At 32.3% G+C, this 14,544-nt stretch overlaps 1 protein-coding gene across 3 annotated transcripts in view; it reads left to right on the top strand.

Annotated features, from left to right (window-relative positions):
- LOC149794344 (glucose-6-phosphate exchanger SLC37A2-like) overlaps positions 1-5,903 on the top strand; it is a 79,765-nt gene extending 73,862 nt beyond the window's left edge. For all 3 annotated transcript variants that reach the window (XM_089968494.1, XM_089968495.1, XM_089968496.1), the window contains one exon: positions 629-5,903. In XM_089968494.1, the coding sequence (XP_089824620.1) occupies positions 629-700 (72 nt within the window). In that variant the 3' untranslated portion in view covers positions 701-5,903. The remainder of the gene's footprint in view (positions 1-628) is intronic.
- The last annotated feature ends 8,641 nt before the right edge of the window (positions 5,904-14,544 follow it).

Genomic DNA, 14,544 nt, shown 5'->3' with positions numbered 1-14,544 from the left:
CATAAAATTGTATTAAACACTTTCACAAGCATAACAAATACTATTGTTATTTTAAAACAGTTGTGTGTATTTGTATATGAAATATGGTTATAAATAATTCATCACTTTTCCAACCCAGACTTTTTTTCCATGTTGGTGTTTGGTTTGAGATTTTTTTTAAAAACTCCCTCTTGAATCCTTTCGTAATAATGACAATCTGCATCACATGTGCTCCAAGCACCATGGCAAATAATTTTTCTGATAAATTTTCAGTGATTGTCTGTGTAAACTTTCAAATTCCTCTGCAATGTAATACGAGTAATCATTCATGATCTTCATGTTTGTGAGCAAATATGGTGGGTAGCAATGTATGACAACACAGTTAAATCGATACCTACTTTTGCTTGGTCAGTGTGCCCAGTTTGATTGACAGGTCAGAACTCTCCATTGGACTCTGGAGGTGGAGGAAGTTAACATTCCCTAATGTAAATATGATCAGTTAAGATATACCAGAAATAAATTTAAAATAAAAACATTTCCTTTCCACTAATATGTCTGTAGAAAGGAATCTTTACTTCTGAAAGATAGAGATTATTTCAAGTATATATTAAATATGACAATACCAACTTTTTCTTCTTTTTTGTTTCAGCTACTGACAAGGCTGTTTGTCAAAGAGGTCAAGAAAGTTGTATGCTGTCGTAGACCTAGTTACAATGTTTAATCATGAACATAGACTGCTTCAATTTTGTTTTTATTTTTACACTTGTGCCAAACAAAATACATGTGTAAGCATTTGATAATTAGTCTAAACTGCTGGAACAACACTGCTGAAAATAAGTTATTACCCAAAACTGCTAACTTTATACTAGTGAAAAGCAGTTGAGATCTATTTTGATAAATTAAGACTCACTGATAATTGTTATCCTCTTGCTTCAGTTTTAGCTTCCACTATATATATATATATATATATATATATATATATATATATATATATATATATATATATATATATATATATATATATATCTGTGTCTGTGTGTGTAATTTAAATTTAGAAAAAGAATGTGTTAGGATGGTTCATTATCCAAGCCTTCAGTATTGTCATTATCACTGAAATTTAGTGTTCCAGATTAACTTTTTCCACTCATTGGGCAAGCAACTGTTGAAACAACTGTTGCAAAATCCTTTAGAAATTTCTTGTCCATTCTGAAAATTACTGATTTGATGCCACCTGGGTGGTAATTATGAAAGCTGTTGACTTTGCTGTGTCATGTCTAGTCAGATGAATATGTGGGCATTAAGTTGTTTTTAGCAGTATATGTTGTAATGTATTCAGTAATAATTATGAATGCTTGACATGTGAAGCTGAATTTTAGTCATGGGATAATGATCAAAAGATCGTATTTCATTGCAGTGTTTACATGTGAGACAAGGTCAGTTGTGCAGAATACTTGTTTATCTCATTGTTACCCATTGATGCCATTTTATGATATTTTAACTTTACTATATAAGTATATAGTATGACCTGAAAGTTTTAAAGGCAAAAATGAGATGATATCACATTTATGAGGAATATTTTGTACCTTTGCTATTGTTTTTAAGCCATTAAGACAGGCAAAAGAGAAAGGGAGAGAGAGAGAGTGTGTGTGTGTGTGTGTGTGTGTGTGTGAGAGAGAGAGAGAGAGAGAGAGAACATCAACTTTTTTCCGCCAGCTCTTGTAACTCAGTAAGTCCCTAACTGATTCACTTCATATTTGGAATTTAATAGTATGACATATATTCATTCTCTCTATACCACTCCAGTCCCTGGGTGAGGCATGGAATCAATAATTATACTGTATGATGAGTAAACATTTTGGTTAAAGTCTTTTCCAGCAATTATAAATTATATAAAATTATGATGAGTACACATTTTGGTTAAAGTCTTTTCCAGCAATTATAAATTATATAAAATTATGATGAGTACACATTTTGGTTAAAGTCTTTTCCAGCAATTATAAATTATATAAAATTATGATGTGTACACATTTTGGTTAAAGTCTTTTCCAGCAATTATAAATTATATAAAATTATGATGGGGACACATTTTGGTTAAAGTAATTTCCAGCAATTATAAATTATATAAAATTATGATGTGTACACATTTTGGTTAAAGTCTTTTCCAGCAATTATAAATTATATAAAATTATGATGGGGACACATTTTGGTTAAAGTCTTTTCCAGCAGCTTTAAATATATATATATATATATATGAACCATGTCCCATGTTGGGGCCATGGGATAATGGGTTGTGCCCTTTTAATATATTGATGCCTTCTCTCTGGGGTATATCACATGTTTTTTAAAACACCTTTCTTGCTCTGTTTCAAAATGCAATATTGTTGTTCATTAAAATATACTTTATAATGCTGTGCAAACGTTTTGTTGAGCCTTCCTTGGCTGAAGCTTCACATGGTAATTAACTTGTCATCGATGTGCTTGTCTTTATGTCCATCCATTAGTCAGTCCATGCTATAGGTTAAGGTCAGTTATAAATTTGTTTACATTAAGTTCAATGTTAAAGTTTTTTACATTCAAGCTAAATAAAAGGTAGGCTCAACAAAAGGAGGGTCTTTTATATCACTGGTGATATCCATGTGTTGATTGATCATGCAGCAATTTAAAATGTTTTATCAAGTTTTGTTTTGTTTTTTATTTAGAAATTGTAAATATTTTCATCTACCTTTTTTAATAGTCTTGCACAATATATGTAAATGCTGTGTTAAATTTTACAGCATTGTGTTGTTTTAATCCCTGCTTTTCAACTGTTCTTTTCAAAATTGTACAGAGTTGTTGCTTCAAATTTGAAAATATCATGAATGAGCATAGTTTCAATTATGCCATATTGGCAGGAATATATGTGGTCTCAGGACACACTGAAACTTTTCTGTAAACATTGAGACATAAATATCTCTTTTTTCCCAAGGACAGTATTGATGTTTAAAGAGAATCCAACCATTAAGTTTTATCATGTCACAAGGATAAATGGGTCACAGTGACATAGTTTTCACACCATGTTGAATACATTGACATTTTTATGTTTACTTCTGTGTGCCATTTTTGCATGTCCATTCATCAAACTAGCAGATTAATTTTGAAGACTTACATTCATACCCTTTAAAGTAATGATAGTGACCTGGTTTTGCTCTAATGACCATTTTAGACTTCTTTTTATCATTCTATGGCAAAACAAGCGAGACATTGAATTCCAATTTTATTTTTTTAATTTTATATGTAAATACCATGTCAAATCTTAAAGCTTTTAGCAGTAACAATTTAGTGGTTGGTCATTCATAGATAAGATTTTCAGAGAAAAAGTCACATATTCATACCATTCCCATGTTTTTTTCTGTATTTCTGCTGTGTGTGTGTGGATATTATTGTCCCAGTGAGGCCAGCTTATAAAAAAATCATTGAAAATTTTATTAGTTGGTCCAAAAGATACCAAATCCTTGCACCAACTGTTTATCAGAAAACTATCATCACTTTTTTTGTTTTATTTGTTCTTGGATCAGCTTTTATATGTGTATTTTATGTCCCCAACAAACAAATTTTTGGTGTGGAGGTGCTGAGTACACTAGAGTTAGCATGTCCATCTGGCTACCCCAGTGACTCTGGAGTCATGGTCACAGAAAATAGAAAATTTGCATGAAGGTTTTGATTCCATTTTTTTTTACAGTTTGCTTATATTTTATAAACAATTTGATAGATTTTCTTTATTCCTTTAAGAAATCATTACTGAACTAAGACAGTTTTATCTGTGATCTGCTTGCTTGCCTTTTTGATTTTGGGATAAAGGTCACATTCACAGAGAATTTACAATAAGATTTTTGTTTTCGTATGCTTATATTTTCTAAACTCCTTGGTAGATTTTCTTCATTCTTTAACTGTTTGATTTATCTTTGTGAATCATGCTCTTGACTAGACAGTGTGTAATGTAAAACAGCTGGGCTCTGTCTAAGAAAGTTATTCTCAGTTTTTTGTTTGTTTCAATGTCAGTCTGTCACACTCTTGACAGTTAATATATTCCAAGTGTCACTCTGTCACAGTCTTGACAGTTAATATATTCCAAATGTCACTGTCACTCTTGACAGTTAATATATTCCAAACTCTTGCTCTGTCACACTCTTGACAGTTCATATATTCCAAATGCCACTGTCACACTCTTGACAGTTAATAGATTCCAAATGTCACTCTTTCATACTTTTGACAGTTGATACATTCCAAACTGCTCTAGATGTCTTCATTAAAATGAGTTTGAATTTATATCATGCCAGGAATTAATTCACTCATAAAAATGAGCTTTCTCAGATTATAACTTTTGAAGCAGGGTATTTTTTGAGCATTCACTTACTGATAGATCTAATGATTATTGGAGATGTTTATATTGTTGTGTGTTGTGTTAAAATAAGGTTTACTCTGTGATGAAATTATGCCCATTTTTATGTTATCCAGGATGAGATTTAATGTATGTTGCAATGTTGACATAGGGAACATGAAATTATGGGATTTTAAAAAAATTAAAAGAAATCTATATTACTCAGATTCAGAAGGATTCTCTTTCATTTTAGTGTACAGATAACTTTATGTGCAGGTCATTCTGTCAAATTAGTTTTTCTTTTGTCAAACGTTTTGAAAACCTCATTTTAATATACATTAAACATAATACAAAAGGTTAAATAATATTGATAGCTATTCATATTCTCCTTAAAAATTAATTGTGGAGGATCAGTTATCATTAATTGGAGTTATTTTGATTGATAAAATGTTCTTTTCAGGCCAGTGTATGGTGAATTTAACATACAGTATAAACTTTTAAGTCAGATTAATTTGTTTATTTGTTTTTTAAAAACATCCTATAGCATAATGCCCTCTTTACCATTAACATAGATGTTATGCTATTGCAACCTGAATTTTAAAAAATGTTCTCATGCAGATAAAATAATTCCCTTTCTCTTGATTAAGGTGTTTTTGTTTTATTTATATATCACTACAGTAGCATTGTAATATATGTTGTAATGTTATGTCCTTGGTTGAATTTTAAATTAGTAAAGTTAATTTTTAATTATCCATATATTATATTATTTTTTCATTTTTGGTTGGGTTAATATTGACACCCCTAAACAAGACTTGTAATGCTAAATTTTAGGGTCCTTGAAATCAGCACTTTACAGACATATGCAACATGTAGGTGTGTGTGTATATATATATATAGAGAGAGAGAGAGAGAGAGAGAGAGAGAGAGAGAGAGGTGGGGCAGGCAGGTTATGTAAATATAGCTTATAGATTTAGATGCTTTTTGTGTTGTATTCATATACTATATATATATTATTAAAAATAATTATAAAGATGGAATGACCTTCTCATAAAATAATCCATTGTTACATTTATTTTGTCCAGATAATTTTTCTCATATTTTTCAGAGTCAGGAGCAATTTTTCAAATGATAATTTTTGATTATTAACTTATTTCTTATATATAAAATGTTTTGCAGTAATTTTAAGACATTACTGCTAAAGAATTAGTTGCAGATCCTTGACTAATATTCTTTAAAGTTGTTTCAGCTTGTATGTTAAAATTATCTGGAGCCAACAACATAATTTGTTCTGAAATATTTTCACCCTATTACAGAATGTAAATGAATTAGAGTTTCTTTTGCTTGACTTCAATAGCTACACGTTTTGAGTCAGTTTTCCATAGTTTTTGGTAAGAAATTGTTTGTAACTTAAATATGCTGTAACATTTTGAACTGAAAGTCTTAGAGTTTTATTTTTGTAATGTTTTGTTGGAACATTTCCACTCTGCATGAGTTACATCTTGTCAATCAACATCCCGCTTTTAAAATTTGGAAATTTGATTTACATCAATAAAACATCCATAGAAAAGCTTGCTTCCTTTTTTGTTCACAGTTAAAATTGATACATATGTATGGATATCAGCATTATTTCGAAAATAGTACTGTCTTTGTTTAATTTTATTATTTATTTTAAATTTTCCGGTATTTTCCTTAAAAGACTAAAGCCATCTAGAAAAGGTCTCTTCAAGTTCACTCTTAAGGAATCAGTTTTAACCTTATGCATCAATGATAACCAAGAAGTTTATATTTGTTTGGCTTGATCAAGTTTGTAAGAAGGCTTCAGTTCTGTTGTAGCCAGATAATGCCCACCATTCCATAAAAATTCTACATAATTTTATTTATTATTAATCAAACCCATGGTGGATCAGGTAAAGAAAGAAATGAGCAAGCAAATCTAGACAGACATAAAGATTTTATTACTATTATTTTAGAAGATTCCTTTAATCCAGCTAGTAAAATCATTCTTATTTTTACAATTTTCCTCAAATTATAAACATTTGTAGGAAAAAATCGATTTAAAATGGGTCTTTATTCACTCTAGTTTTACATTATCACATATTTCATATTTGATGCCGACAGGTTGACTTTCATTTTCACATACAACCAATCTAAACTTCGACTTTTATGCCATTATTAAAGAAAAATATTTTTCATGTGTGTGATTCGAACCTGCAGTGCTCTGATCGGATGTATAACCCTGTATTTGATTAGCCCACAGAAAACACTTAACTAGTAAGTGAAAGAATCGGGGTTGAAATTAGGCTGATGGTGGAAAAACCTGTGCGCGCAACCCTCCTTATCAAGTCAGTATGAATACTGCACCATTTTGACACAAGTATCTGAATCCATGTAGTCTCCCACAGCCAACCTGTGACATATTGTGTTCGCCTTGTTTGCCTGCTTGATCAGTTTTTAAGGGCAGGACGTAGCAGTCAGCGTCTCCACATCTTGTACCTCTGGAACCACTCGGATGGGAATGTTACCGCTGGGTCCGTGCTCGACTGGACGCAGTTGTTTCGGGGTCTGCTCATGCACGATTTACACATCTGCCTGCAGCGCGTACATGTGCTGCATCGTTTGCCCTACACCAGCCTCCAACGCGGCTATATTATCCTCCATAGGTTTTACCTCTATGCTGGCCTTCTTCTTTTAAAGGCGCATTGTCTTTCACATCACTTCCATTTTGTGCAAAATAACATCTTTTTCTGGTCCTTATGGAGCACAATCATTTCTTGCAGGATTTTGCCCATGCAGTCTTCCATATCCGGTAGAATCTCTCGGTACCAATACCGTAGCTCTTCCTTGCTTCCTCTGTAAAGGTTTTACCAAGATCGTATTCTCCAGTCAACAAGACTTTACTTTTTCCTATCAATATCCTTAACGATAACGAATTCTATCTTACACAACTTGCCAGTTTTGTCATGTAAGTGTGTTAATTATGTTGAAACGGAATTATTTCGTGTTGCAATAGTCGTTTATTTGTTTTCATTTTTTTGGTAAATGTGACAGCACTAGTCACATGACCCTGTAGTTGAGCAATTTTATCATACATGGGGCACCTGGCAGGGCACAAGTACCTGTAACAGAGTTCGATATGTCTTTCATTGTTATATTCTGCATGCAGTTACCGTATCACCATTTGCATCTATCTCTCTCTGCATCTCTACACATGACCTTAAGGGAGCTGTTATTTATTGAAGCATTATTTTTATATTCATAAATGTTATGTATTGGCGGTCATTTATAAATATATTCGATTCAATACAGACCTCTCTAATTCTTTAGAGTGGTCTCTAATCCAACTATACAGTTTAACTAGAGAGCTCTGTATATCAATTATAGAGTACTCTAATTCAATTAGAGACCTAAGTTGATAATTATTGACATCTATAATTGAATTGTAGACCTTACTAATTCAATTTGAGACCTCTACAAATGAATAGAAGATCTTTTCGATTCCAGTACTATCTAATAGAATTAGAGACCTCTCCAAGTTAGCATTAATTTGATAAATCCATAAATGAATTGTAGACGTCTTTAAATGAATTAGAGACCTCCTTAATTCAAATATAGACATATCTTAATCATTTTAAGTAGTCTCTAATGAGTGTTTCCAAGTTCCCCGGTTTTCAAACCTAATATTCTTAATAAAAAATAATAACTTCTCTATTTATATTTATAACTTTTTTTAGAATGCACATATGCATTGCAGGCTGTACCACAAGTAGTCCGATACATCAACCCGCCTCCCCAAGTTTGTGTTGATACTGATGGACGATATGTGGGTCTGATGTCACCTGTTCATTAAAATATGCAATTTTACTGCATGTAAATCTTTCCGGAACAAACCTGCGTAATCTTTAGACACATACATGCAATTGGTAACAGCCATATCTAACGTGAAATTCAAATGGCCCCAGGACAGAGACTTTGTGCTATTCAAGTGGATTTACAAGTCACCAACATTGGATTTGCTCCGGAAATATAATGTACATGTCACCAAAGGAACACTTCAACTAACTCCACAGCCGCGGGAAATACCGATGAGTGTATAAAATCTACACTGATGTGTGCAGCCAAAATTTGCTGCAAATTTTTGCATGTTTTAATGAATAGGTGCTCTCAGCCTATAAACCGCCAACCAGTATCATCACTGGTGACGGGATGATTTATCGACCTACACCACAAGTAGCAAATCGTGAAACAAATACTTCAGAAACCTGGCATTTTCGACCTGAAATTGAAGGAAATCATCCAGATAAATATACTCAATTTTATGTGAAGTAGGACATCTTTGAATGCAGAATAAATGACAAACATAATACACGTATAAGCCCACCCACTCCGACCATAGAATAGATAATTGAAATCGGTTCCCAGTTCCACTAAAATTGTAATTTCTTCTCCTCAGATTGAGATGTTATATTCTTTATGATACTTCAATATCAGTATTTTTGTCTGATGTTGAAATAGTGGAAATGATAGAAAAATGCTTATTTTCAAATAAAAATTAAGTCAAGAGACTTCAGAAACACACAAGTTAGTGGACATTCTCTTTATTTTGAAACTGGGCAGGGAAGTCTGCAATCAAGATGAAAATGAGTTGATGAGAAAATCCTGAAGATAAGTGTCATATCCGACTGTTCAGATTTATTGCTTGGGAAAAGGGCAATGCAGATGAGAAATATAGAATTTGACAACATTTATGCCAATATATAAATGATTCTGGACAATTTAAATTAATTAAACAAATCATTATTGCTGTCATTTCCCATCTGTCTTGCACAATATTAGTCTTTGCTAAATTATTGTCATGTTGAAATATTTGCATCATGTAGCGAGAGGGCTAATTTAATTCTTAGAACTTGTGCCCAACCCCACTAACACACATTATGACAATAAGTTATGTTTCAACTGATGCCTGGTGCCTGCTGAATCCTCTGTGAAATAATATTTTTACCAACCAAGCAATAAGAAAAATATTGTAAAATCTCAATTTGAGTTAATTTTTTTAGATGTTTTGTGAAACTTGTGCCATTTCGGTTCAGCCTCAAGGATTCGGGTCGGATAGTGAAAAAAATCGTTACGATAAATGGACGTCGTGTACTCACTAATTTTTTGGCCAGATAATTCAAAACCAGGTTTTCTTCGCATGATGTTATTCATAATGTTCTGATCAATATACTGCCATGTCAAAAGTGAGAAGTCACCTGAGCAAGAAAAGTTGACTTCATTTAACGAAATATATTTAAAATGATCACTGCATGGATTAAGATAATTTTCAAACTTCTTTGTATCTATGCGCACTGATGAACATATTGGTTGTAGTTAGAAATTATAAATTTGTAGCAGTACAGATGTTTGAAAAAATCAGAACCAGACGATAATTTATTTAGTCAAGAAAAATGTAAGTGATAGAAAAATATCTGAAAAAATGGAATATCAGGTTGTTCAGTTCAAAAAGTTTGAAAAGGCGTCACAACAGAGAATACACAGAATAAGAGAAATAAGCTGGCAGAAAAGAAAATTCTGAAGAAAAAGGTTTCTGAAGTCTCTTGTCTTATTTTGATTTGAAAATAAGTGTTTTTGTATCCTTTTCACTATTTCAACATCATACAAAAATACTGATAATGATGAAATATCATAAAGAAGATCTGAAGAAATAAACAAATGTATGCTCAACATAATTTTTAACACCTCTATCTCTCTCTCTCTCTTGAATAATGAAACTAAGTCATATTCCAATTATCTTTGCTATATTACAAGAACTTTCCATCATGATTATTATTTATCTAGTATTTCTATTTTAAACTGTTCAACGACAATGGCTTAGAAGTCTGACGTCCCGCTGCAAGTGCTTGCTCATGGTCTGTGATTTGGTCTTTGAAGGGAGACTATATTCATAAGTTTATTCTTAAGCGAATATTTCTTTCCTCCCTTAAATAATTATGACATAAACGGTGATCATATCATCAGTTAACAGATATATCAACGATGATAACATTTAAGATACAAAGAAAAGCAGCAGCAGCAACAACAACAATAAAAAGAAGAACAAGAAGAAGAAAAAGAAGAATATATTCACTTCGTCTTCTAATATTTTAATAATTATTCATTAATATAAAGTTTCCAAGTACAATAAAGAAAGAATTGATAATTAGATGAGGACAGCTTGGACAAAACTGAATGGAAAATTACGTGCTGAACACACTAACAAATTATACTTACCCGATAACAAGAATTCTTTCATTAGCAAGGTGGAAATGAAAAGGAAAAGGATGATTCACTGGAATTTAGACTGAGTTACAGGGGAAAGCAGAGTTAGGGATAAAGGGGAGAGATAAGAAGGATGATAAAGGAAATAAAGATATAAAAACAGAGACGAAGATGTCAATAAAGAGAAGAAAACAATCATCATGGGACTTATCCAACTTTGACGAATACAAGTCAATCAAGTCAAGTGATAAACCAGTAAACCCAAACAAGTATATGGCTAGAGGGAACGCTTCGATGATAAAATTATAGAAAACAATAAAGCGTCGATAATGTTGTACAAAATGGAAAGAGATAAAACAGACTCCAGCTTGTCTGCATTACAGACCACAGATTACTATACAAAATTGTTGCTTTAACTTTCGCAAAATTATTGTAACATGTTTGATTCGATACTATTTTAAAAATAGTGTATTCAGTAATCTGCCATTGAGTTTTCAGTTAGCTTTGTCAGGATATGTTCACACAGTATCTGTAGATTATGGAATATATGGAATGAAATATTTCTAATTTGTTTGATAGAATTGGTTCGACGTATCTTTTTTTCAAAGATTTTTCCCCACTTTTGAAGAAAATGTTAAAGAAATGTGATGTAAAATGCTTACTAATATGCCAGTCCTTTTCATACAGACTTTGTTTCGTTAGCCTACAATTCTGTTTCGATACAAAAACGAGGTTTTTATTTTCATTGATAGGTTTGGCTAATAAGGCAGCATATGTTTATTTGCTGACGAAAATACTGTTCTTTGTTAGTATGAATACAAGTGTAGATTTCGAAATTAATTGTTGGCTAAAAATCATTTTGCTTGCTTGCTTAGAAAAGCATCTTGGATCGTTGTCAAATTCTTGCGACTTTGAAATATCTTTTCAATTAAACATATGACAGTTTTTTGTTAATGTCCTCATGAAGTTGTGCATAATTATTAACTTCAATATTACTTAGCATTGTAAATCATGTTGTGTATTGCTTGTTTGTTTTATCTCGCTGTGTTTTAAAATAAAGCCAGTTATATTCCCTGCATTTATTTCTTATAGTTTCATTAAATTCTTATTAGCGACGTTACTGTGTAATATCATTAATATTAATAGAACAAATAGTGGTTTATATCTTTGTTTGTAATATCCTATTTAATGGCAAAATCCTAATGGAGAACAGGAAATCACCGTTTCAATTTGTTGCACATAGACATGTTTAGAAAGATGACATGTCATAAGTACGTTGCAAAGTTTTTATTCAACTTCAGAAGGAAAAATATATCGATCAATGATGGTACGCGCTGTCTTGCTTTTGACTTTTGACAGTACATGATATGCCTCATTGGACTGAATTGTCGGTAAGGGCTTGCGTGATTAGGCTAGCGCTCAATCGAATGCGGCTTAAAGGCAGAGCCGAAACATGAGTAACTCACCGACCTTGTATGGGCGGCCACAAGACCTTGCATTATATAAATCTAAAATCAAATCTGGAACAGCACAGATGAAAAGGAAGCACATTGCCGTCGCATTGTCCAAGCCGCTCTTGAATATCTCTGCCCAACAAAACTGCTCATTCCTGTCCTAATCCTGTTTTACTGTCTTTTGCTTCCCGTTACAAATAACGTTTTCGCAGACATGGGTTTTGTGAACTAGATTCCAAAATGCCATGAACAAATTTAGTTACACTTCTAGTGGAATTTGTTCATATCACATTTGGAAAAGACATGGAAACATCTACATTTCAGTGATGAATGAATGAATGAATGAACGAAAGAATGAATGAATGAATGAATGAATGAATGAATGAATGAATGAACAAGTTTCGTTATACGTTAAACTGTCCAGTTTAAGTTAATGTTATTGTTACCAACTTACAAGGTGTCTCCATGACAACGCAATAACTGTTAAAATTTTAAAATTCTTAATGGCAGAAGCATGTTAGGAATTAACATAATATTTACATAAATAACAAACATATCTGAAATTTTTAAAGAAATGGGGGTAAGGATATTGTGGATACATTTTAGTAGTTTAGCTAATACGTAATATATTTTTTTTTTTTTTTTTAAAGAATGGACACCAATCTTGAGCTTATAATTATTATTTTGCTTTATCTGGGGAGCTGTAGGACACTGGTTTTTAAAAAATTAAAACTACTGTATCTTGATATGTGGTATGTGGTAGTGATGCAGTAATACAGCCTATATGTGTGATGATATGGATGTGACATGATATGTTAGATAGTCCATGACTGTGTAAGTGACATATCCTTGCCTTCTATCATTTGTTTAAATCGTCAATGGTGAGTGCTGGATATTGAATTTGGTTGTGCATGGTCAATAAGTGACTCTTCATCACTATACCTTGTACCCTACATGTTCGTTTGTAGTTTTGTAGGTGTAGGTCCTTTTGAGTCAGGATAAGACTTAGTCGAGACAGGTGTTGACTCATGGGGTTCCAACATGTTGAATCTAAATAAGGGTTGTCATGTTTATTTACTAAACATACATTTTTCATATAGAACTTGGATGACATAGGGTCATATTTAATGTTGAATTTTCGCCGATTCCCATAGGTTCATACTTGAGGTTAATTCCTATAAATCCCCACAGAGTGCAGGGGACACCGGGTGGCCGAGAGGTCTAAGGCTCTCACCTGAACAAATTGCTCACACATCTCACTTCTCGGCTCTACCAACTTGCTAGTAGCTTCCCGTGGGTCGTCGATTCTAATCGGGTTCTACCTCTAAAAAATCACTGTCCCCCATGTACAGCCTATCATTGCGTTAAACCACACTAAACACTAACGCATAGTGTTCCAGTTATCCCCAAATAACTACTTGCATGTTAGTTGTTGTTGTTGTTGTTGTTGTGGGGTTTAACGCCATTTTTCAGCACACGATAGGCTATACATGGCGGCCAGTATTAATGGTGGAGGTACATGTTAGTAAAGGTAAATAAATGACACACATTCGAAGTATTCCTTTGAAATCAAAATAAATTTGAAATAAATTTAATTGATAAATTTAAATAAAATATCATGACCCTTATTGTCTTACCTAACAAGGCATGTAAATATAAATATTCATATAATGTTCATATATGATAAGAATATAATACAAATATTATCTTCATAGTTCACAAGTGTATCTTACCAAGTTTTTAATGTAACTTTTCATTAAATTAAAATATTAATTCAATATAGTGTGAAAGCTTTCAACAATAATTATAGCAATTTCGTGATCATAGTCGTGTATAAAAAGTATAAATTCTACCAGTTAATGGTGTCTTTTTTTTTCAAGATCCAGTTGAACAGTCACGTAAAGCTAATAAAAGTAGATAAAAACAAAATTACCCGGTGTGTTCATTTCTACAGCTATGCCTGCAAATTGGTATAGAAATGAAAACCTCTTGATGTTTTCCATAAAGTACAAGAAATACACTGTTTACATATTTGCGATCAATAGATTTAATTCTAGTTTTATTGTGAATATTTTTGTCACTGTAAATGTTTTTATTTTCATTGTTTTAAATCTCTTTTTTAACATTATCCCTCTTTACTGTATTCATTAAACTAACCCGGGACTCCATTTTATTTATGTCGCTTTGCATGATCTTGCAATTTCTCGAGAAACAGCGCACCAACTCCGATTTGCAAATTGACATATTTGTCCGTGTTGTCTCGTGAGTCTTTTGAGTTTTTGCACTTTTGGCCATTAATGAGTACCCAAGACCACACGTTAATTTCCGCCTATTTCCTTCTTTTTTTTGTGACAGTCGCGTCCATTAAAAAATGAAAAAATAATTATTAAAAAATAATAATAAAAGGCGAACAACTTATTAACCTAGGAAAGCCTTGCTCGAGAATTTACAAATGAATTGAAGTCAACGAACTGGAGACATTTGGAGTATCCTCCCTTA

This window comes from Sinohyriopsis cumingii, chromosome 8 (genome assembly GCF_028554795.1).
Source record: "Sinohyriopsis cumingii isolate HCF-2022 chromosome 8, ASM2855479v2, whole genome shotgun sequence".
In the NCBI taxonomy this organism is placed as follows: domain Eukaryota; kingdom Metazoa; phylum Mollusca; class Bivalvia; order Unionida; family Unionidae; genus Sinohyriopsis; species Sinohyriopsis cumingii.
Note: the sequence above shows the minus strand (reverse complement) of the source record. Positions and strands in the feature narration are given on the sequence as shown.